Source organism: Pararge aegeria, chromosome 5 (genome assembly GCF_905163445.1).
Source record: "Pararge aegeria chromosome 5, ilParAegt1.1, whole genome shotgun sequence".
Lineage (NCBI taxonomy): Eukaryota > Metazoa > Arthropoda > Insecta > Lepidoptera > Nymphalidae > Pararge > Pararge aegeria.
The window spans coordinates 7,285,261-7,309,110 of record NC_053184.1 but is presented as its reverse complement, the minus strand read 5'-3'; the positions used below and the strand labels follow the sequence as shown (position 1 = coordinate 7,309,110).

The window sequence follows — 23,850 nt, the reverse complement described above, 5'->3', positions numbered from 1 at the left end:
TAATTATATCTATCATTTAATCATTTGCATGATTTTATCATTCTTAAAATTTTTAAGTTATATACAAAAAACAACAAATTAAAAAAAAAAACAACTTCTCCAGTTGCGGGTCTTGGGAATGCCCAAGCAATACGCGGTCAGGTCGGGGCTCCAAAGTGAAGAACCTCCTTTAGGCTTAAAGGTTTCTTTATCTTCTATTATTTATATATATTATTATTATAATATAACTTTATTTCCAGGTAAAATTTTATTCATAAACAAAAATAACCTATGTAAAACTAAATAAAATCTAAAACGTCTTCGGAACTACCGCAGCGAGGCACAGATACTAAGATAGATAGTATAACTAAACTAAAATAAACTGATTTAATCTGTATAAAAAATACTTTATTTGCACACCACATAAATAAAGATATATACAAAAAAAAACATAAAAAGGAGTGAAATCAAAGAGGCGGTATTATCGCTAAGAAGCGATCACTGTCAGGCAACAGGAGTTCGGAAAAAACGAGGAGAATAAACTGCAGCTGGTACAAAATTTTAAAATATTATCAAAAAATAAATATAAACTATTAGGGACATGTCCGCCTATGAAAATCAAAGGCCTTTTATAAAAAATTTCAATCCCCATACCGCGGATTTCGAAGCTAAAAGTGAAAGTTTTAAAGGCTACCCTGTAAAAAAGGTACGCTCTTAATCATATTTTTTATTCTCTATTGCACTCAGATAACACTACGGCAAAGCGTGTACAAACAATCTAGATTATCATAATCAGCATTAACATAGAATTACTCATAAAGCACTGAGACCACAGCGTATTGTTCTGAATGCCATGGTTTCATAATAACACCTCCTAGGAGAATTCCACAAATCCGTCCGCTTATAAGGATATGGTACGTTTGAAAAACCTTGCTTAATATAATATAATAATATTCTTCTTGTGACTTTAAAGTAACTGTTGATTTGTTAAGGTTAGCTAACAAAACACAAGGCAACTTCTTCAACAGCAACCTGAAAATGCGCTCAGTATTTTAATGTTTGCTTTTTAATAAGATAAACGAAAAATAGATTTTTTTTAATCTGGGTATGTTATTATTAAAGTCAAACTATAAGTCAAAAATATCTTTATTCAAGTAGGCCCATTGATGGCATTTTTGATGCGTACATTACATGAGAAATGTGTACACGGTAGTGAGATAATGGCGATAACCATATTCGTATACTTAAAACTAAAGCTACGAGGGTTCCAAACGCGTCCTGGTCTACGAAGATGCCCTAAACATCAAGACTGGTGTTTTTTTTTTGTTATTACCATCTTACATTGTCACTTAAAATTATAAGAAGAGCAACCTGATTAGAGCAATAATTCACACTCAAGCTTTTTCATCGACTATGTAATCCTTTGTACTATAATAGGACTTTTCTATAAGCTTACGTTTAATACAAACTTTGAACCTTTTAAGGCAATGGCAATGACAATGTATTATTTTATATTAAAATGTTTTATTCTAATATCAAATGTGTAAACACGGAAATTAATTTCTAAGCTGAAAGATCCGCACTATCCTAATTACGGCCTTTATACCACGAGTCAATTTTATCTTATATTTGTCCCATTTAATAAATGCGCACGTCCCTTTATCATTACAAAACGTATCATACTTCAAGACAGTCCGCTTTAAATAAGTTTGAAGTGTTCGTGAGAATTTACGTGTGATCATTTTTTTTGTAAAATTTTCAGTCGCTCAAAGTTTCACTAAGCGATTATTTTTAGGATCTTGAGCGAGTTCGTAACTTTATTTACCCTCAATAGTTAATTTTTAATCCTAATTCAAAGCTATAATTAATCCGCTAGAATCAATAATCGTTAAAGAAGCAATTGTTCATAAAATCACGATTTATTCTTCTTTAAGATTATTATTTTAGCTATGAAAAGTTCGTGTTAAATTTCAGACTATGGGCAAAACAATTGACACTAAGGAGAAAAAGGATGAAGATTTCATCCCCCCAGATGGGGGATGGGGTTGGATGATTGTCATCGCCGCTGGATTTTCAAACGTGAGTCCCTAATTTTTCTTCAATTAACTATCGTAGTTAAGTAGGTATATTGTATTGAATGTTCGGTACACAACCAATAGGGTCACCCAGCCAGTTATTAACTTGGGTCAACGTTGCTTAGACAAGTAACAGTAGAGCTTTCTGTGATAGAGTTTGTCCGGGAAGTTCATACTACCTTGAACTGGCTATAAGCGATGGTTTCAACTTACCATTAGGTAGACATTCTGCTTAGCACGTCAATTATTACTCTAATAAATAAAAATAAAAATATTTTTTCTGTCACGTACATTATAATGTATTGCCAACCATTTTAACTTAACGTTATTTGAGTGTTAACAAATAATTCATAACCTTGTACATATCTACGATTTACAATCTCGTTAAAATTGGGTCACATAGACTACCGTATCACATTTTATGGGTAACTCATGAAATGTGACATAATAAAGTACTAAAATTATAAAATAGTATTAGAATCTACAGTCCAATGTGTTACTGATTAAAATGGCATACAATAAATCGAGTATAACACTTAAGTGTTATACTCGTATCGATTTATTCGTTCTTCGTATCTACCAAGGATGAAGGATAATTATTAGGTAGATTCCTTTGTGTAATAGCTAAGTAGACACATATCCAATGGTACAGGAAAGGAACAGAAGTCATTCGTAGAATTAATTATATGCTTGTATAATATGACTCCTCAGGTAGCTTGCAAAAAGAGTTTAATTTCTTAATGACCAGCTTGCTTGGAACTTTCTAGTATCTGACTCCGCTTTCATCTCTCAAAAGATAGAAAAATTTTGGTGATGCTGGGAAAGAGCATTTACTTAGTTCCTTGCCGGCTTCTTTTCAATCGAATCTGCCTTCCAAACCGGTCAGGTGGTAGAGTCGTCACAACTGACAGACAGACATGACATACTTGTAGAGTAAGCGTACGAATACCTCTAGCATGTATTTTTTTTCATGATTTATATAGGTACCTACTACAGCTATGGTATCGGTTAAATAGCTGTTAAAGAAGGACAGACAAATTATTATCTGTTATTCCAATATTATTAATTATACCTTTTATTAATATAGCCTTTGTCTAAACGTCGCGTTGGTACGCAAACGACACTTACTAAATAACTAATAAGTATAGTTTCGCATTATTTATGTAAAATTTACTCATAATAATGTAGGTACAAAATGTAGACAGAATCAATGGAAGATTACAAAGTTTTAAATCATTCTGGACATTTGAATTTTACAATAATACCTAATCTTGCCACTGAAGACAGATGATGACGAATTATTTATATCCATACGAGAAGATACTAAGAATTTACACTTATTCAAGGTAGTCCTCATGAATTCACGTTTCCTAAATATCCATAGTAATATTAAAAATGCGAAACTGTGTATGTTTGTTTATGTTTTCGTTACTTTTTTTAACCACAACTGATGCACCGATCTTTATTAAATGTGCCACAAATATAAATGTATAAATAGGATATTTAAAGAGAAAATACGATACTTTTTAGCCGAACAAGCTCCAGGATAACTTTTCTGGGGGATTAAAATAATAGCCTTTTTAAAGGCAACATATAATAATAATAATAAATAGCCTTTTTAAAGGCAACATTTTGTATAGATGAAGTAGATGCTCTTTATACCGGGAAAACTAACGGTTCCCGCGAAAAACTTACATAATAAATCTTAATATGTCATATTATAATAGGTAATAAATATAGCGGTCTAACTGTTCACTTATGGGCATGGTATCCAAAATGCTGGCGCTATTGCCCCTTCGAATTGCTAGACTTAGCCGTTGGGCTAAATAAGAGCCAGCTCTTGGGTCACCAGACGAAAGGACTAATTTTTGGGACACGATGTTAATAAAATGTTTCCAAGAAGACCATGGGCCCAGCGTCCCAAACGCAAGCGCCGCTAAAACGTAGTCATTAAAAATAACGGAGTATTTACGGCGCTTAAGCATTTGAGCAGATTCGGCAGCTGCTGCCGCTTTTTGGAACGTACTCGACAAGTAAGATGCTTCGATCGTATCAACGCAGGTCGCATCCCACACCTGCGCACGCCCTATCGACCACGGTACTATAGTCATACCGTCTGGTCTTTTGTTATCATCCCTGAACAAACCAGGAGGTTTCAATTGTGCAGGAATAGACGCAGAGGCCAGAGCGCGTCGGACTGTATCATTGAGAGCGCCGTGACGATACAAACGGCCAACACTTCGATTACAACCATAGTGACCCAATTGATCCACACGAATGCCACAAGGGCAGTAATGAGACTTGCATTAGCTAAGTAGGAGTAAAATAAATCATCGAGTAGTTACTCTATCCGTTGATATGCATCCACGATCGTTATCCTCATGAACGCATATAACACAATAATAATTTCCAGCTAGGACTTCTATTTCAATTGGAATCTGCCACAAAGTACCTATCTACGATAGCAACGTAATTTCTTTAATTTGCATAGAGAAATTTATAAAAAATATATTGTAATATATTTCTTTGTTATTGTAACGGTGATAAGGGATTACTAATTAGAGATCAAGGCTGAGGACCGTCTGGTAATTCTTTATTTTAATTGCTATCTGTATTGTTTTCCACACTTCAATGTCCACTTCTAATGTTTCATCCATGCCTGTTTGAACGATATTCTATATTTCAGGTATTAACCTAAACGTTTCATGTCTTCTCGTATATTTTCCGACATTCTAACTTTATTTTTTTTTACGTGTGACTTCGACTTTCTACGACGTGACGTCTGTTATAATAATCTGATGATTATTTTAAGTATTCACAAACATCCTCCAATATTTATTTATATATTCCTTCTTTTAGTTTCTTTCATTCCTTCGTTTTAATAATTAATACTTTTAAACACTAGGTTAAATGCATATTTAACTTGATGACGTACTGCTTATTTATTAAACTTTGCATCATATGCTGTTCCAGTTATCAACGCTCCCAATGCTACAACAATTCGGCCTATTGTTCCGGGACAAGTTTTCAAGGCTCGGGATCAGCAGTTCGGAGACCACCACTATCATCAATATGAACTCCGCCCTGACCTCTTGCGTCGGTGCGTGACGCGCCTCGCATGGTAACTTTTTGATACCATACCGGCCAATCTATTTTATTTCTTTTGTCAATAGGCAGTTTTCATGCAGAACATCAAAGGGTGATTTTTCGATATCATGTTCTTTGTGTGATTCGTTTATTCCAAATTGTTTGTTCCTTTTCAACTGACTGGGACTTTTTGTTTTCAATAAAATTAGGGCCGTTAAGAAACATGTAGGATGAAGCCACTTGCTTTCTAAAAATCTATTATATATAGGTACAATTCTAAGTAGCCTCAATTTTATTACGATCAGAGAAATAAGATACTATCATATCATATCACGGAAATCAGAATATTGCTTTAAAATTTGAATAAACCCAAACACTTTATATTATCTAATTAATTCATACTTCATTATCTGTAAAAATATGTGCAGAGAGTGATTGAAATTTAAAAAAAACTATTTCTTCATTGGAATTGTCGTTATTTATGTAAAACCAGATGTCCCAATCAAATTTTTTTCATGATTTATTTAGATCTAATCCAAAGTTTTTTTTTGAATAATCTTCCCACCAATCTCTTCATTTATAACATTATAATTATATACACACTATATATACACACTATTATATACAGATAGTTGTATTTTTAATAGTCACAAAACTAAGATGTTTACCGAGAACTTTAGCAACTTGTCTAAGTTGCACAATGTTCTACAGTCAATTACTATTCACTCTCAATTTCACAATTTCATTTTAAATATATGTACGTTTGTTATATATTTTTATACGTGTCTGCTATTTATCTTGCAATAATAGGTTTCTAAGCATACTTGACGTTTATTAATTTTATATTTTATGAGTACCTATTTACGAATTACGTAAGACTAATACAATTATAGTACTTAGGCTTAGATAGTATATGAATATAATATGTTTATTGAAATAAATATGTAGGTGGAGATCATTGGATTTTATACGAGTATTACCAATTCATGTGGTTTTTCCTTATATTTTAATATTCTGATAAATTTTTATTCTATTTCAGGTTTAGCTAATGGACCAGTATTCAAGACATTCAGCTATCGCCAAGTTTCGCTGACTGGAACAATCGTCGTATTTATTTCTTTATTATGTACAACGTTTTCCTATAATTTTGCGACATATCTGATATCATTCTCAATTTTGTATGGTATGTATGTTTTATTATTATTATTATTAGCGTGTAATTAAAACCATAATAAATAAAAAAGTTAATCTAATTTCACTAATTGTCTTCAAACATTTTAGGTGCTGGATATGGTATAAGTAGTTCCGCCAATGCTCTAGCACTAAACACATATTGGAAAAATAGAAGAAGACTAGCAACTGGTCTATCATGGACAACGACAGGTCTTGGGCCCATAATATGGCCGCAAATAATAACTGCACTGTTTACCATTTTTGGCGAAACCGGTGCCATGCTCATTATAAGTGGTTTTGCATTACATGCTATTGCTTGTGCACTTTTGCTACAACCAGTGGAATGGCATACTAAGTCCTCAAGTCCAAAGGAGCAAGATGAAGAAAAATTGTTAACACCAGATAAGACAGCATCTAGTCCGCTAAACGATAAGAAAAATCAAGACAGCGGTTACTTTAGTCAAGTATCGAAATTTAAAAATCTTAGTGTGTTCTCAAGTCAATATCTCTATAATGAAGACGATCCTGTGACTCCAGGCTATGAAATAACAGACCCAGGAATACCTATGATGGTGAGAGCTAATGATGGATACTTCAGTCAGTCGAGACAATCCAGAAGTAGACTATCATCAAGGGATGGTTCTGCGAAAACGTCTCGTCTTAATTCTAAAAAGCCTTCAATGTCAAATTTATTGGAAAATCGATCACGAAAATCTTCGACATTGTACCTTAATGAATCTAAGAAAAACTCTTCAGCTAACTTGGGTGCGCTTGGTCAGGAACGTGATACAAAACAGACAAGTAAACCGAAACGTAAAACATCAATAACACTTGATACCCAGATCCCGGAGTCAGAAATAGAAGATTGCCCAACTCTTAAAGCTCCACAAGACTTAAAAGCAGAGGAAAAGGCTGCTGTAGAAACAATTGATCCCCTAAAAGCTAAATACATTGCAGATAGAGCTGAAAAACATTTAGCGGGAACGAAAAGTATCAAATCTTTTAAGATGGATGGACAATACAGTGAAAAATACAATAAAGATAATCACAGTAATATCTCTTTCAAAGATGATATAGATGAAAGGAAATACTTAAAAGATAATCATAGTAATCAGTCAAATCGTACGACAAGACAAAGACGAAAGTCAAATAATTTCAATTACGAAAGTGAAGTTCTTAAACAAGCTTCCCTTAAATTAGAAGAATATTTAAAAGAAAGTGAAGATAAAGTTGACAAATTCAAACTTTTGGTAAATAGTCCATTAGATGATAATGTATTTGACGATAGAAAAGAAGAATGTCAGGAAGAAGAAAAAGAGAAGGAATTGACTTTTTGTGAAAAATTTGCGATGTTTTTTGATTTAGATCTTTTGAAAGATTTTACATTTATTAACCTAATGTTAGGTATTACTTTAGCAAATTTTAACGAATTGAATTTTTCCATTTTGACGCCGTTTATCCTTGGTGACTATGGATTGTCAAAGCCACAAGTAGCATTGTTTATGTCCCTTCTAGCTGGAGTAGATATTTGTGTTAGATTTTGCATACCATTCGTCGCCGGCAAGATTGGATGGGACAATAATTCATTTTTTCTATTTGGAGTCTTATCTATGGCCATGGGAAGAGTTGGTAAATAATTCTATAGTAGACAAAGATTTTAAACCTTGGAATGATTACGAATATAGCGATTACATATTCTGTTTATTTTTCAGTTTTAGCCTATTGGCAGGATTATAGTGTAGTTCTCATGGTAGCAGTTATTATCGGCTTTGGGAAAGGACTGCGAACAGTATTCATGGCACTTGTAATTCCAACACATGTGCCACTACACAAACTACCAGGGGCTTCTGGTATACAGTTATTAACTGCTGGAATTCTTTACTTAGCCTTAGGGCCTATAGTGGGTAAGAATCTGTTATTTAGTAAACAGTATCAATATATTACCATGTTTTGGATAACGTGCTACAATTTTTAATTGCTTTTTTGAAATGCCTTTTTTTTCTTAATGAATTAATATAGTTTAAGCAATTTTTTCTTATATTTAAGGATGGATTAAAGACAGTGCATCTACCGCCGTGACGTTGCACTGTCTTAATATATTCACGTGGCTCACAGCGATATCATGGGGTCTAGAAAAATATTTTACATCGAGAAGACAGAAAGGCAAAATTGAAAGTGAAATAATCAGCGCGTGATGGTTAAAAATATGGTGTACTTAATAATTCCGCTTTAGCTATGGAAAGAGCGGATCGAGAAGAAGTTTGGAAAACTTTAAACTGAATATTGTTTGTAGCCTTTAAATATATTTTTTCAAACCTGACTACATTCAGCTGGTCTTAATTTAAGATATTTATTTGAATTTTATCTACGATATAGTTGTCTGGTTCACAAATATCTCTCTAGCCTAGAATTAGCGTATACTACGCATGTAATAATTACCATAGGCACGTTGACAGATAAGATATAGCCGCATTTCGGGAGTACATATCCATGTAAACGGTTAATACTTGAGCTGTTCTTTCAAGTACTTCGATTGAGATGTATTGTTAAGATAGGTTTATAATCAATACCTGAAAAATCTACTATCAGTATCCTAGTAATATTATAAATGCGAAAGTCTGGATGAATGGATGAATGTTTCCGAAAAACCAAAAAATCTTGACGAAGCCGTGGAAAACTGCAGTAGCAGTATATTTATACTTCTAAGTCGCGTAGTATCGATTTGAATTTCACCGGATTTTAAAAAAAAACGAGGCACCTAATATATATATTATAGTATAGTAAGTTAGATTATTTTAAGACTAACTTTTCTCCGTACCTGAAAGCAGCTTTTTTAAGGTATCTGGTTACAGAATGCTAGAACCATATTCTTGCGTGTCTGAGATTATTCCACTTATTTTATTGTATTTCTTCAGTATACAACTCATCATACTAAAAATAACATACCTGTTTTATTTAGGTATATGTTATTCAAATATTGGGTTTTTGTACATAGTAGGCGTTGTATACGCTAACTTATTTGCTACTACAAAAACAATAGAAAAAAGAGCCCTTTGTGTTTTTAATAGATTTCCAGTTCCGAATGAACTTTGTCGCTATCGGATGGAAAAATAGATTGGCTTATACATATTCCTAATAGCTAAATATTCACATTTGTAGTTGTAAGTGAATAATACCCGAATAAACGGACCCTATTAACCAATTAGGTGGCATCAGATGACAGCCGAGCTACTGAGGTCAGTAGCGTTCATACATTTGTCGTGTCGTGTTAGCATAGTGTAAAATTTATTTTAATTGCTTTATCCCCTATGTTAATAGCTGTTATAAACGATTAATAAAGTGTTAAGTGTTATAAGTGATAAGGTTTTATTGTAGAAAATCCTTGTGTTATCGTCTAATGCTGAGTTTCAATTGACAATATTAACAGTGATAATAATATGATGTGTTAAATAAAATTTTAAATACAGTAGACTACTTAGTAGAATAGGTAGGCATTCAGTTAGATAGTTTTAGAAATATGAAAAGGCCCACGTATTTGTTGCCTTAAAGTTAATGAGATCACGTCACTAAGATGTTGGCAACGACGATTTTATTTTCCAATCGAATGAATGAATGAATGTTTAATAATACACTCTGAATAATCATCACCGACGGACCTACACTGAAAAAAAAAAGAAATATGCGAGGATAAAAGGGAAAAGTAAAATACAATTTGTCGACCTCGAGGCAACCTAAGACGTAATATTATATGCATGATATGTATTATAACCAGTGATTATTATAACTCATAAATATTAAAGACAAAGTCAAAGTCAAATAGTTCTTTATTCAAATAGGCACATAAATGGCACTATTACATCCAAAATATGTACATAGAAGTGAATTTCCCAGTTCCAAACGCGCCCGTCTAAGAAGAAGCCCACAACAAACTTAGCCGGTTGTTTTTTTGTTAAATTTCAATTCCAAGTTACACAATATATAATGTTAAATTTATAATACAATATTTAAAATAAATCTCATTATATAATGTAACGTATGTATACCCAGATTGGGAGCAGCCATTTTTTTTTTAAATAAGAAAAAATTATGAATTTTATAAATATAAGTAGGACATGAAACTGATTTTATTGGGAATGCTCAAAATAAAAAAAATAAAAACATTTACATAATAAAAGCATTGCTTTCTGAGGTAGTTTTTTAATATTTTATTAAATTCATTTGTTATTTTCAGTGTTCCTAATAAATTCTGGCCGATGAATAAATATTTTTATAGACATTGCGTATGGACTTTGCTCGTGGAGTGCTCATTTTGAATAGGGGGCATTTAATTATTATCATAATAGGGGGTATTTGTTATTACCATCTTACATTTTAATTTAAAACTATATACTTATACTCTAATCTGGGTTAGAGCAATAATTCCCACCCAACCTTTTTATCGTTAACGTAATAATATAACTTTTCTACTTAACCTTGGTTAGGCATGCAATTGTTTGCTAAAAAAATTAGTTTAAGTAATGGATTTAATTATTTAGTCAATAAAATTAATAAGATCAGACCTTATACGCTGATCAAATTCAGTTTAGCGGGCTATTCAACAAGCGAAAGAGCGCTGTTAACTAAAATTAATTTGACATGTTTCGGGTCACCCTAATCTAACACGAAAAATCTCATTAAAAATAATATTCTGAGACACTATAAACTAGTGTAACCAATCAACCTAGGCTGTAAAAAGAAAATCCAGAACTAGTTCATAGTGGAATAAAAAAAACTCTTCGAAACTCATACCGTGTAAAATGCAAAAACGAAGTCATGCGTATTTGCGTTTAGTTATTTTTACAGAGCGCGTTTACTTGGTAAAATTGCCTTTTGTATGTTTGTTCGTGTAAACCTATGTAAACCTCCTAATTATACCTCATAATTCAATCACTTATACGTGGGAAATCCCGAGAATCCCAGTTTCGATCCCCCTCAGGGGCAATTTAGGAATTTATAACTTATGAATTTTCTCTAGTAGGTATGGACCGCTGGGAGACTAAAGCCTAGACAGTGAAAAATCTACAGTAAAAGGCATGCCGCCTAAAGATTTATCGTTCCGGTACGATGAGCTGATTAGATGATAAGAATATTTCATATACCTTACTGCCTTATCCATAATAGGTAAGCCTGCTACCATCTTCGACTGCGTCATCATTTACAGCCAAGTGAGATTGCAGTCAAGGGCCAACTTGTAGTGGAATCGAAATAAAGCAATGCAAGCTAAGTAGGTAGCGTAGGAAAAAGTAAAGAATTCTGAAGAATCTACGTCAACCCCTCGTAAACTTCTCTTCAACTGCGATGAAGTTGCGCTTCAAATTTTTCTATATAAAAATAATTGATGGAGAAAACTTATGGCCACCTGATGGAATGTGGGAAAGCATTTAATTGCAACAACACTTCGAAGGGCATGCATTCCTTGCATGCCCTTCGAAGTGTTGCTGTAATCACACATCTGACAAAGTGCAGCCCGGTGTCCGTCAAGCTGAGGCATAAGTGTTAAGCCAAGTCGAGAGCCTGTAACAACATCGGAAACCATGCGCCGTAGAAATAAGGATGGAGGTAATACTTCCCCGGCGAAGTCCGTCAAAAAGCTCTAGTTAGACATTACCATATAACGCTAAAGTCTTAGGGCCTTACAAAACGTGGAATAACCTAAGAATAGTACAGTGCTCAGTACTTCAATTAAGATCACCATTCTCGTCCGAGGCGAACCACTAGAAAATAGTTCGATTAAAAAAGCGATAGCTTGGGGGCAGAACCGAGTTCGGGGTTTGATTAAAAAAGTGGAAACCAATACGAATTTGTGTCATGCATTCAACCATTGATCATTGTGCCCGTAGTAATAAGGAAATGACACAAATCATCCTGATTGGCAGTTGATGCATGTGACAAAATTCTTGAGATAGTTTCCGCTGGTTATTAGGTAAATGACCTTTTGGTTAGAAGCAGCAGGTTTGCTGAATTCCTTGATGACAATGAAAATTTGTGAACTCAATATCTCCTGAGGATGCACCGGTGTAGGAGCGAAAGGTGCGTATAGAGTACATTGCCGAAGATCTGTTTGGAGTTTAAAGATTGAAGATATTATAAATTACACCATACAGATTCTTCTGCTTTTGGCGGAGTAAAGCAAATTAGGCTTAATTCTCATAATATAACTGAAGGTCACTTATATTATGAGTATTCTTTTTGCAGGGTTCCGTTACTAACATTTCTAAAACGATTTATTGTGCGATATAATAGTAAAATTGAATTTAGTTTAGTCTAATGGCGAAGTGTATTAATTTATTATAGAAAACTAAGTTTCCTATGTAAGTTACTTAGGTCTTTTTATGGGAATAAATGTCTTTAAACCTATATACCTATCCTTCAGTTACAAGCTTTTATAAAGGTCGCTATTAATTACATCGACTTGAAATTTAAATGGTTATAGACAAAGATTGAAAAAAAAATTAAAATATTTTTATCTTAGGCCTTAATTCTTTCACATTCTAAGAGGACCCTTGAAGTGGGTCGGTAGGTAACGGGTTGATAATGATCATGATACCTAATACCGATAGAAGTATTAATTCGAAGATACATGAAAGTATATGATAGGAGCCTAGCAGCCAGTAGCTGAAGATTTACATAGAAGCCTTATTTAATAAACAAAACATACCTACCGAGCTAATATTTTGTTAAGATATGATATAATGCGATGACTAGAGCAAATTCTTAAACGGAAAATTTGACTGAAGAGATGGCATCATTTACAATGCCTCATTTATTTCATATTTAAAAATCAATCGTCATATTTAAAAATTCAGCTTCTTCTTCTAAACATATACAGTAGTAGGTTGACTTGAATTTTCACACAAAGTATAATTTCTATATGATACAAAGGTTTCCAATACTTTTATTTCAAAAATTCTCACAGTAAATAGAAATAGGTATATTTAGACCGCAACGAGTAGCCGAGTTTAGCTAATTAAATAAGTACGTACCTACTGATGTTTATAGTACCCTAAAGCATTGATATATAAAGCCAATATCGCATAAGAAATTTTATAAAAAAATGATCGAGAAATAGTATTTTTTAAATTAGTGTGTTAGGTACTTATAGGACAAGAAATTTGTTCAAAGCTTGACTGTTTTTTAAAAAATTATTTTTCTCACCCTTTTTATAGAAAATGAAGTCTAAATTATCTACTGGGTGTAAACTGGTAAGTCTACGAATAATTAATAATTTAAAGTTTGTCGTGGGCTTCTTCTGAGACCAGGACGCGTTTGGAACGCTCGTAAATTTAGTTTTAAGTTTACGAATGTGGTTATCGCCATCATCTCACTACCGAGTATTTCTTATTTACGCATCAAAAGTGCTATATAGGCCTATGGGATATTTTGACTTTGAATTTGACTTTGAATACGATCCAATTCATAGTGTTCTATGTGGAAAAGTTAGCATTTTTTTAGACCAGTCAATTTGGTTTAATTACAGATTTCTGTAAGCGGAATTCCTGATCTTTAAGAACATTATGGAGAACTCTCAAGCATGCAGGTTCCCTCACGAGGTTTTCCTTCACCGTTGAAGCAAGTGATCATTGCTTACAACTCACACAACTTAGAAAAGTCAGAGGTGCGTGCTGGGATTCGAACTCGGCCCCCCGAAAGTGAATTCGAAGCCCTAGCCACTGGGCTATCACCGTTTCATTTAATTTAATTCGAATTACTTGTATAATATTTAAAAAAAAACTGCTTCACATGTAATGTTGTAGCAACATCACCTTAAATGCCAGCCAAATTTCCAACAATATTATCGTTTAAATTACCTACCTGTAATCCAAATTCTTTATCAATTTAATGATAAATTAAGCCGATGCGTAACCAATATACCTATCTTTGATAACATTATGTACTATTTTGATAAGTGTTATTTGAAAATATTACCATTATCTACATTAAAAAGTTTCTTACCCATTACATAACCTTATCTTTTTACGTAGGTACCTACTGATATTGCAAATGAAATGTAATGGCATCGTCAGATCAGTAAGACGGCTTTTGGGAGATAATCAGGTCACAAAACACTATCCTTAAAAAAGGTTTGTGACGGGATGCCTAGTCTTTACATATTGGCCATCTGTGCACCAGAGTAGATACAAGAGACAAATATGTAGCTATGACGCCCGGGCAGAACTGTTCTTTTAACCTTTACAGTTAGTACTTAAGTTTCATTATTACTAATTTAATCCATTTTTATTATCATTTATATATTTTGTGAATTTTATATTTACTGGGTCTTTTGCCTTTAATAAAACTTTATTATTATAAATTTTTTAACCTAAATCAATTTTTGCCTATAAAGTTCATTATTTGGCGTGCGCTGAGAAAAGTATTGATGATACTTAAAAATATGTACTACATTTTTAAAGTACTAATATATAGGATATAACTAACTATTATATTTGGGTCAAAATAGTAGCGTTTGTGTTCTAAAATTTAATTAGATCGATTTAGTAGTTCACCTAAGTTCTAAACATACCTACATATTTGTCGTCATTTGTGATAGGCAATTAAAAGATCATATTAAATAAGTTGCAACTACAGTAGGTCCCTGGGACGGTCATGTAGGATTGGCAATGTTAACGTGATTGAAGGTTTCAAATAGTGGGTGATGAGTCAAGCATAGTAACTTCACCCACCTTTCTCATAATCTTCATTTCGCAGCCTAGAAACTTGCGTTTTTTAGAGACCAACATTCCGAACCGTGGATTAAAGCTGGACAGACAGTTTTTTATAGACTTTACCTTTAACGCGGATTGGCATTCGTTGATGACAATAAGCCTGATTTGTTAGACTCTGTAGAAGTACGCTGCGTCGCGAGCCGTCGTTTCGCGGGTGAAACCGATAGGCACAACTAGGGCGTAAATAAAAATGTTGCATTTCTTATCAACTTCGTTAAAAATATTGAGCCCAGCAAAGTTAAGTCTTGAGCATAATACCTTTTTTAATATGACTGGTGAAACATAGTAAGATTTTCTGATAAATTTATCAATTTTACGGACTTCAAAATGTTTTGAATAATAACAAATTTTATAGCGTCAAAATATATTTTATTTTTAATTATGGGTCATTATAGTTAGTCGCTAGATAAATGTCTTTAGGCCAACTACATATTTGATAAAACCGACATTAAAGTCGTTACGATAAGGAGTGTCACTGCATGCTTGCCATTCGTTAGCTAATATCATTACATGCGGGCTCAGCTGCGTATGTACTCTATAATTACCAATATTAAGTGGTCTTCTTTCTATGTCAATAAACCATTAAGTATTATTAGTGTGAACTTTATGTGCACAGGAATCCAAATAAGTGACAGTACAGTAAAGTATCTATAAATTCCTACTTATGGAAGCTAAGTGAATAAGTGACAATGCTGTGAAAAATAATAAAGTCCTTGTGGATATTTCGTGTTTTTCGAGAAATGCGACTATTTCGCATCCGCATACACTTGTCACGATGCCTGGTGCAATGAATAAAGTACCACCCGATGGAGGGTATGGATGGGTCATCACTTTCGCCTACGCGTTGAATAATGTAAGTATAGCAGAGAAATCTTGAACAGCTAAGCATAGTTATACCTATAAACTATACTAATAAAGTAAATTGAGAACGTATTGATAAAATTATCGAGGACAATGCTAACAAACGCTTCGTACAATGTTTCAAAATATTTAAAATTTAGTTGCTTATTATGTTCCTGCCTTATGTGAGGCATTTTAAATTGTCTACATCAAAATTTTACGTTATTTTTAATTTAAATACTCGATGTTTTTATTACACCATTATTTATTAACCTTCAATTTGATATTTCATTATTATTGGATGTGAGAATATATGCAGTATCTGCTTTTATCTATAAATTCACAGCATTTGAGAGTGTCATTTTCTGTTTTATTCTAGGTTGTGGTACTCCCTCTTATTTCTGGCTTCGGGCTAGTTTTCCAAGAAGCCTTCGATGAGACAGGTCTCACTGCAACACAAGGGACTCTTGTAATTATATTAAACCATGGGCTTGGTATGCTTCTATCGTTCTTCGGTGGACCTGTGCTCCGGCGGTTTGGCTACCGAAAAGTGGCGGTAGCCGGCGCTCTATTAATCACATCCGGCCTAATTCTAACTGCATTCTCGTCTAATTTCTGGTTATTTATAATTTCCTACAGTATTATTAATTGTAAGTATGTGTAATCTTGCTTTTTTAATTATAACTATCTTCAATAAGAGCATGAACAGATATCGTGTTATTGCACAACATATTCTGGATACTAAATATAAATCAGATTAAAATATCGAAGACTCCGTCCACGTATGATTCGAAGTTTTAAAATTGTTGTTTTGAAACAAATTATTCACGGGATAAAAAGTTTTCTATGGCGCCTTATACATACGTCAATATTATTAAGGATATTAATTTTATTGGAGAGTTAAAGTATTGTAAAAAATATTGTCATTATTTATATTTTCAAAAATTGCGTGCGGCCAGCCTATCCGTCCTTTTACCGGAGGCTACCACTCTCTATGCAAAGTAACATCAAAATCGGTATAGCTGTTAATCTGAGTAATGTTTATAATCCCGCTGAAACAATTCTCTGGTGCCGAGCCGAGATAGAACGTAACCTACGTCCGTCCATGATCTAAGTTATATACATATATAATATCTTGGGATGGCTTTACATGTAGGTACATAATTTGAATGTGTTTTCAGCTATGGGAGTAGCAGCAGTAATGGCAGCATTTTCTTTAGCAATAAATTCATTCTTCAAAGAGAAAAGAGGACGAGCCATAGGTGTTGGCATGTCCATTACAGGACTTGGAGCCATATACATGCCCCTAGTAATGAGTGTACTTATTTATGCATACGGCTGGAGATACGCTGTCTTAATATTAGCTGCTATCTGTCTGCATTCACTTTTGGCAGCTTGTTTACTTAGACCCGCCAAATGGTACTTAAAGGATCCAGTAGTTTCTGAAGAAGAAGTTCCCTTAAACAACGCTGGTATTGAGCTTGTTAATGGTAGCGTTACAACATCATCAAAGCACACAGGTATGAAAAAATGACATTTGATTAAACTAAAACTGGGAACAAAATCTTCCTTACAGCTATCCTTGTTTTGATAACTTTTTTCCCGAGCCAGTAAACTCAATCGTCAGAGTCAGTTGGCAAGTTGAATGTAGAAAGTTGTAACCAAATATTGATCAAATGATATTCTCTAATTATTTAATTTTTTTGAAGATGCCACATCAAATGGTAAATTGGAGGAATCAATTGAAAATGGAATACCATCACCCAAAAGTGTTTCCATGAAATCTTTAACAATTGCAAATGGTCTACAATCGAGAAATGCGATCTCACATCCTGATATCAGAAAGAACACATCTGACCTTCCTCTTGCTGAATCAAAATATAAATGGTGGGAATCACAAGAAATCAATTTGGGTAGCTCGATTAACATATTCAATGAAAAAGATGTAACCAATAGAAAAGAAAAAGTTGAAGATAAAATTGAATTAGACGGAAAATCAAAAAGCTTATTCCAGAGATTTGTAGATTTTTTTGATCTTACGCTGCTGAGGGATCCTATATTTGTAAATATTTTGATTGGGCTATCAATAGCGTCCTGTGTGGAGACAAACTTCTCTCTTCTGTTGCCAATAATACTAAAGGACATGTTGCAATTTGAAACGGCGGACATTGCAAAGATCATGGCTGTTATTGGTTTTTCTGATACTCTTTTCCGATTCATTGCCCCATTCATCGGCGAATGGTGTCATAAACCACCTCGAGTCATGTACCTGGTGAGCTTGATAATAATCATCTTTATAAGAACAAGTAAGACCTTTTTAACTATTATATTTATTTTTTTATTTTGACCTATTAATAATTACTGCTGCATACATGATTAATCTTTTATGAATGGATTCATGGATTGATCTAGTAAAAAATGTAAAAGGTTGAAGTATTTAATAGCTACAACTCCACAATAACAGAGTATCTAGTACACGTATGATATGTTATTTGTACAACCTATTTTTATTTGTCGAAATAGTTGGTAGCATCATACACTCGTATTTGGTAATCTTTGTCTTTATTCAAGTGTGCGTACTATACAATAAAGGTATCTTCATTAAACGGCCAAAGTGGAACTGTACCTATCAGTTATATTTTTCTTTAATGCCATACATTAAATAAAAATTATATAGCTTTCTTTACCATGCTTAAGGTACCTTTTTCTTGCATTTGCAATATATTTAGAGGCAAATCATTGATGTCATAGTAAAGAAATACAATCTGAGCATAACTTGTGTACCTATTAATTTTTAAACACAAACGAGCTTTGAAGATCTAAATCATCATCTTTCACATTTGCACGCATCTTCTTTTTAAAGACATAAGCACTATAATATTATACTGGCGAAAGATTGTACGCTTAAAAGATAAAAAAACATAAACACTTCTCAAACTCGAAATTCGGAATCCATAATACCAGTGCGATTTGTGAAATCTAAATTTTACATCCATGAGCTATAACTATAGTTTGCCATAACAAACTTAATCGAAATAAGATATATAGTAGCTGCGCCGAGCGATGTTACGCGCGGTGCCATAAAAATAAATTACTTGGTTTGTACAGTTGTAGCTAAAATTATTGTAAACCTTCATCCTTAATTGTATACCAGTGGGTTGGAGCTCGACTTTACTAACGAAGAGCCGAGTTCGAATCCCAGCTCTATCTTTACTAAGTTATGTGCGTTTTAAGTTATTGAAATATCTCTTAATTCAACGGTGAAGGAACACATCGTGAGGAAACTTGCATGCCTGAGAGTAGTCCATAATATTTTCAAAAGTGTGTGGAATCCACCAATCACTGGGCCGGCCGTGCCTGGTAGTGGGCCGGCCATGGGTTCATTATTATGATGATCCTTTTAATTAACACAAGCTACAGGTTCTAATGAATCTCAATCACTTATTTGGCTTTCAGTGATGATATTTACGACAACATTCAGTGGGATGCTATTTGTTGCACTAGGGATGGGTGTCACTAAGGGCGTGAGGACAGTCTACATGAACATCATCATACCAAGCTACGTGCCCTTGGAACGGTTGCCTTTCGCGTCTGGTATTCAGATGTTCCTTAATGGAATCATAATTATCACTATTGGATCCCTTTTAGGTAAGTTCCGTCATTGTATTATGCTAAACAATTAAATATAACTTGCTTAAACGGTGGCGGAAATATCGTGAGGAAACCTGCATGCCTGAGAGTTCTCCATAACCCTGCTAAGTTTTTGCCAGGTTGCGTTTTGAACCCTCGTTACTTTTGGTTTAAGTTGGCGAATTTACTGGCATGCTATCACAATCAGTTGCCAATAATTATTTCACCTTTAATGTTCTAAACGTTTACCGTAAAATGGGAAATATGGGAAAAGTTTATGAACTAGAAACATTTTTCACTATTTTTGGACACAATGCACTGCATGCAATAATGTGTGGTTACCATTATTCTTTGCCCTATGCACACTAATAATAATAATTATTATATTTTTTATTAGGTAACTATGACCGTACTACACCAATACGTTTGTGATTATATAACAGAATAATTAAAAACTAAACTAAATTAAAGTTGATCGCTTACTAACGCAAGATCTGAGATAACAATACGTTATACCGTTGAAGTTATTCTCATCAGTAGATACTAGATACCCATTGCAAGTGTTGCACCTCTTGCAAATCTTGGAGCAATGTGTGATTTATTATTATGTATGTATTCTATTAGTATGTTTAATGGAGATGTTTCCAGCGACTACACCTACTTTAACTAGATTCCGTTTCGACTTTTAGTAGAAGTTTCGATCAGATTACAAAAAGCAAACAACAAACAATTTCCTCATAAATATGTAAATATGTAAACGTAATTTTCCAATGAAAACAAGCTTTTGTATAGAGGTGTATGTGTCCAAAGAATTTCTCAACCTCACTCAGGATCTCGGGTGTAGAGGAAATGAGACTACCATTTTCAGTCTTCAATCGTGTCAGCTCTGTCCGATGGACAGATCTCTCGCGGAAACTTTCGAGCCTTTGTTGCGCTCAATGGCGACTTTAATTTTCTCAGTATGAAAGTGTTGCAAGTCGTATAATATACAAAGATACATAGATAGAGATATATAGATAATTAGAGATAGAAAAGCACGTGACATCCACATGTCTTTCAGAACTTCACATAGATACTATTTAATTTATAAGATTGGTTTGCTGAGATGTCCTCCAAATTAATTGTACTATATTACCAAGTTTGCGATAACACATTATTACTTACTTTATCTTTTCGAAATATTTATTATTCAAACGTGAAATTTTTTATCTATATTTATAATGCAAGCTGATATTTCCGCTGACCTACTAAAATCTGTATTCGATAATTCGGCTTATAGTGTTTTCCAAGTCTTGTTTTTCACTTTTCAAAAAGTAAAGAAGTGCATTTCTCATTTTATCCGTATACTATCGGCTCGCCCCGGCTTCACACGCCGGTTTGTGTGGGAGTGATTCATTATACAATTCCGTAGTGCGTTAATTTAATTTATCTCGTAAGGTTTAGTCAGCGTTTGCAATGTAGGTAAGCGCAAAATAATATATTTTTGTTGCGAATCACGTTACAAATCTTTGGATATCTTCTTCTCTAAAATTCAAATTCAAAATTCATTTATATCAAGTAGGCCTAATATAAGCACTTTTGAAACGTCAAGTCTGTCCGTATGTAGTGACTCTACCACAAGTTCGGAAGGCAGATTCTACCGAGAAGAAGCCGGCAAGAAACTCAGCAGTTGCTCTTTTGCATCATAAAATTACATTTTACGTTTTAACATTCATTTTTCTATCTTGTGAGAGATGAAAGCGGTGCCGGATGCTTCCAAGCAAGCTTGTCATTAAGGAATTCATCAATATATGTGTAATAACCTCGCTGTAATAAATGTGTTTTAACACATTCTTTAAGTATGTTTAAGGTATGTTTAATACGAGGTATGTTTAAGTACTATATAAAAACCTTGCAAGGTTTATATGTAAGAGCATGTTCTTGAATCACTCTATTTATTGCTGAACTCTATTAAAATCCGTTGCGTAGTTTAAAAGATTCAAGCGTAACAACAGTTAGAGCGACTTTGTTTTATACTATGTAAAGATATCTGTTCTTATACAGAATTAGTTAGATATCTATTCTTATTTGCATACACATTTTTTCATTAACTCTATGCAAACTAGAGCCGCGAGCAATTACTTTATCTCTGGGCCATCAAAAATGAAATTGTTGTCTAAGTAGTTAATATTTAGATTATCTTCGTTGGCTTTGTAGTATTTCCTTATTAAGGCTTATTTGTTAATTTATTTTAATATATTTAGTTCTAGGCATAACTTCTTATGCCTAGAACTTCTGATATATGAAATTTTATCGCGATGCCTATGCCCGTCACCAGAAAGAAAATCTTTGGGTTCTAATTCCAAAGTTAAGATCAGAACTTTGGACCCACTGCAAGGTAGAAATTTTTAAAACTGAACACCAATATCACCTGTCTTTATATATAACCAAAAGTAAAAATACCAGTTTTCATGGCTACATATCGAAAAATATCTAGAAAATTATGGACTTTCATATTCTATTCCCTATTTAACACCTTTCAGAGTTTTCTTAAACTGTGACATACTTGATTCTTGTTTTATAACCAAAGGATATTTATACCAAGCATAGATAGTATCATTTAAAATATGACAGACTTTTATACTAACTTTCTTTCCATGTTTAATCCCCTTACTGGTATAATTTAAAGAAATTTAAGTACTGAAAAGGATTTCTTTAAATTCTTCTATATTAATTACCTCTAATAAAATGGGTTAGCATCTAAGTAAGTATCTAATATGAAGAATTAATGCATTTAATGTTTTGTACATTTCAGGTCGCATACGAGACTATTCTGGATCCTACAAGATACCCATAACAGTTCTCAACGTGGTTACTATGCTAACTGTTATTTTCTGGAGCGCAGAGTTCCTTTACTTTAGGATAAAGAACAAAAATAACATACAAACATCTGAGTGAACAATTTATTTATAAAACTACGTTTATATTTATAAAGAGTTTTTTTGGGACAACGACTGCAGTTCTTTGTATCAGAAGTTCCGGCAAAGGAAATAACTTTTTTTTTAATCATACTTATTATGTTTTCATTCACGCTTGACTTTGGCCAAATCTTATCATTATATGTCTCTTCCTGTAAAATTTGTGTTTTGTGGGTAAAGTCGGAGATAACGTCTCGATTTTCTGGTCAAAGTTCGGAACAGCCCGAAGCGAGTCTACGAGCGTCTATTATAGTCAAATTTTTTGACTACGTAGATCACTTTGGTATATACTGTGTAGCCATTTGATAAAATATCCAGTCATTAACAAAAAACCTTTTTTTGTTAAACAAATAGTTCTAGCTAGGATGAACAAATTTTACTTCTTTAATCACTTTATTACATCATAATATAATATTCTAGTTAACTTTTATACAATTGTGTTCACATTGTAATACGTATACAATGTATTATGATCTAAAATTTATTATTTACAATATATTTTTATTTACATTCCTGTTAGTAATAATTATAATTAATGTAAAAACCTAAGTTATATTTGTTGGTTAATTACCTTTTGGATACCAAATAGCATAACCGTACTTAATAATAAACATTCAAGATTGTTTGGCTTAATTAGACAGTTGTTACTTTGGTACACATAACATTAAACGTATAGGTTTACTTTATAATAAACTTATTCTAACACAAAGTCAATAGAAAATAAACAAATGTGAATGTATCTAAATTTAGCAAGAAAGCATGATCTGCACCCGCATGCCTCTTCACTTTCTGTTTATTCTACTAATTGAGCTTAATATATTGGTTCCAATACGGTTATACATAGATCTCTAAAACAAACATGATTGACGTGTCTAAAAATAGTACTATCCTTTTCCCGGTGATACAGTGTAAAAAAGACAGCCTTCTTTTAGACCTGCCAATTTACTTAAGATGTTTGTGTACAATACAATCGGCTCACTCTATGACTTTTAAAAAAATAAATATTAGATGATTTTTGTAGCATTACAAATATTAGATGGATTAAAAACTAGCTTTTGATGTGGCCTCGTTAGTCGTTATCACATCAAGATCAATCTAGTGAGCCCAACTCGAAATTTGATCTTCATTATTGTTTAAAAAGTTTTAAACCAAGCTTAAATGTGACTCCTTTATCTATGTCGTTATCAAATACTCATCAAGGCCAATCGAATGATTCCAAAGAATCTTCATTTAACAGCTAAGCTTCACTCTCTCGCACACATGTGGAAATTACATAATAGGTAGCTAATACACACAGATCGTAATTCGATCATCATCAAAATCAAATTAGGAAGAATATTTTTTAGC

The 23,850-nt window shown here is 33.2% G+C and overlaps 1 protein-coding gene across 1 annotated transcript; it reads left to right on the top strand.

Moving 5' to 3' along the window:
* The first annotated feature begins 447 nt into the window (after positions 1 to 447).
* LOC120623923 lies at positions 448 to 22,879 on the top strand. Its single transcript, XM_039890216.1, has 13 exons — positions 448 to 685; positions 1,954 to 2,058; positions 5,028 to 5,154; positions 6,181 to 6,324; positions 6,423 to 7,943; positions 8,027 to 8,218; positions 8,361 to 8,505; positions 15,761 to 15,929; positions 16,296 to 16,566; positions 17,098 to 17,436; positions 17,626 to 18,222; positions 19,373 to 19,564; positions 22,341 to 22,879. Exons 1-13 carry the CDS (start codon positions 581 to 583, stop codon positions 22,481 to 22,483), a joined length of 4,050 nt encoding a protein of 1,349 aa, XP_039746150.1. The 5' UTR covers positions 448 to 580; the 3' UTR covers positions 22,484 to 22,879.
* The last annotated feature ends 971 nt before the right edge of the window (positions 22,880 to 23,850 follow it).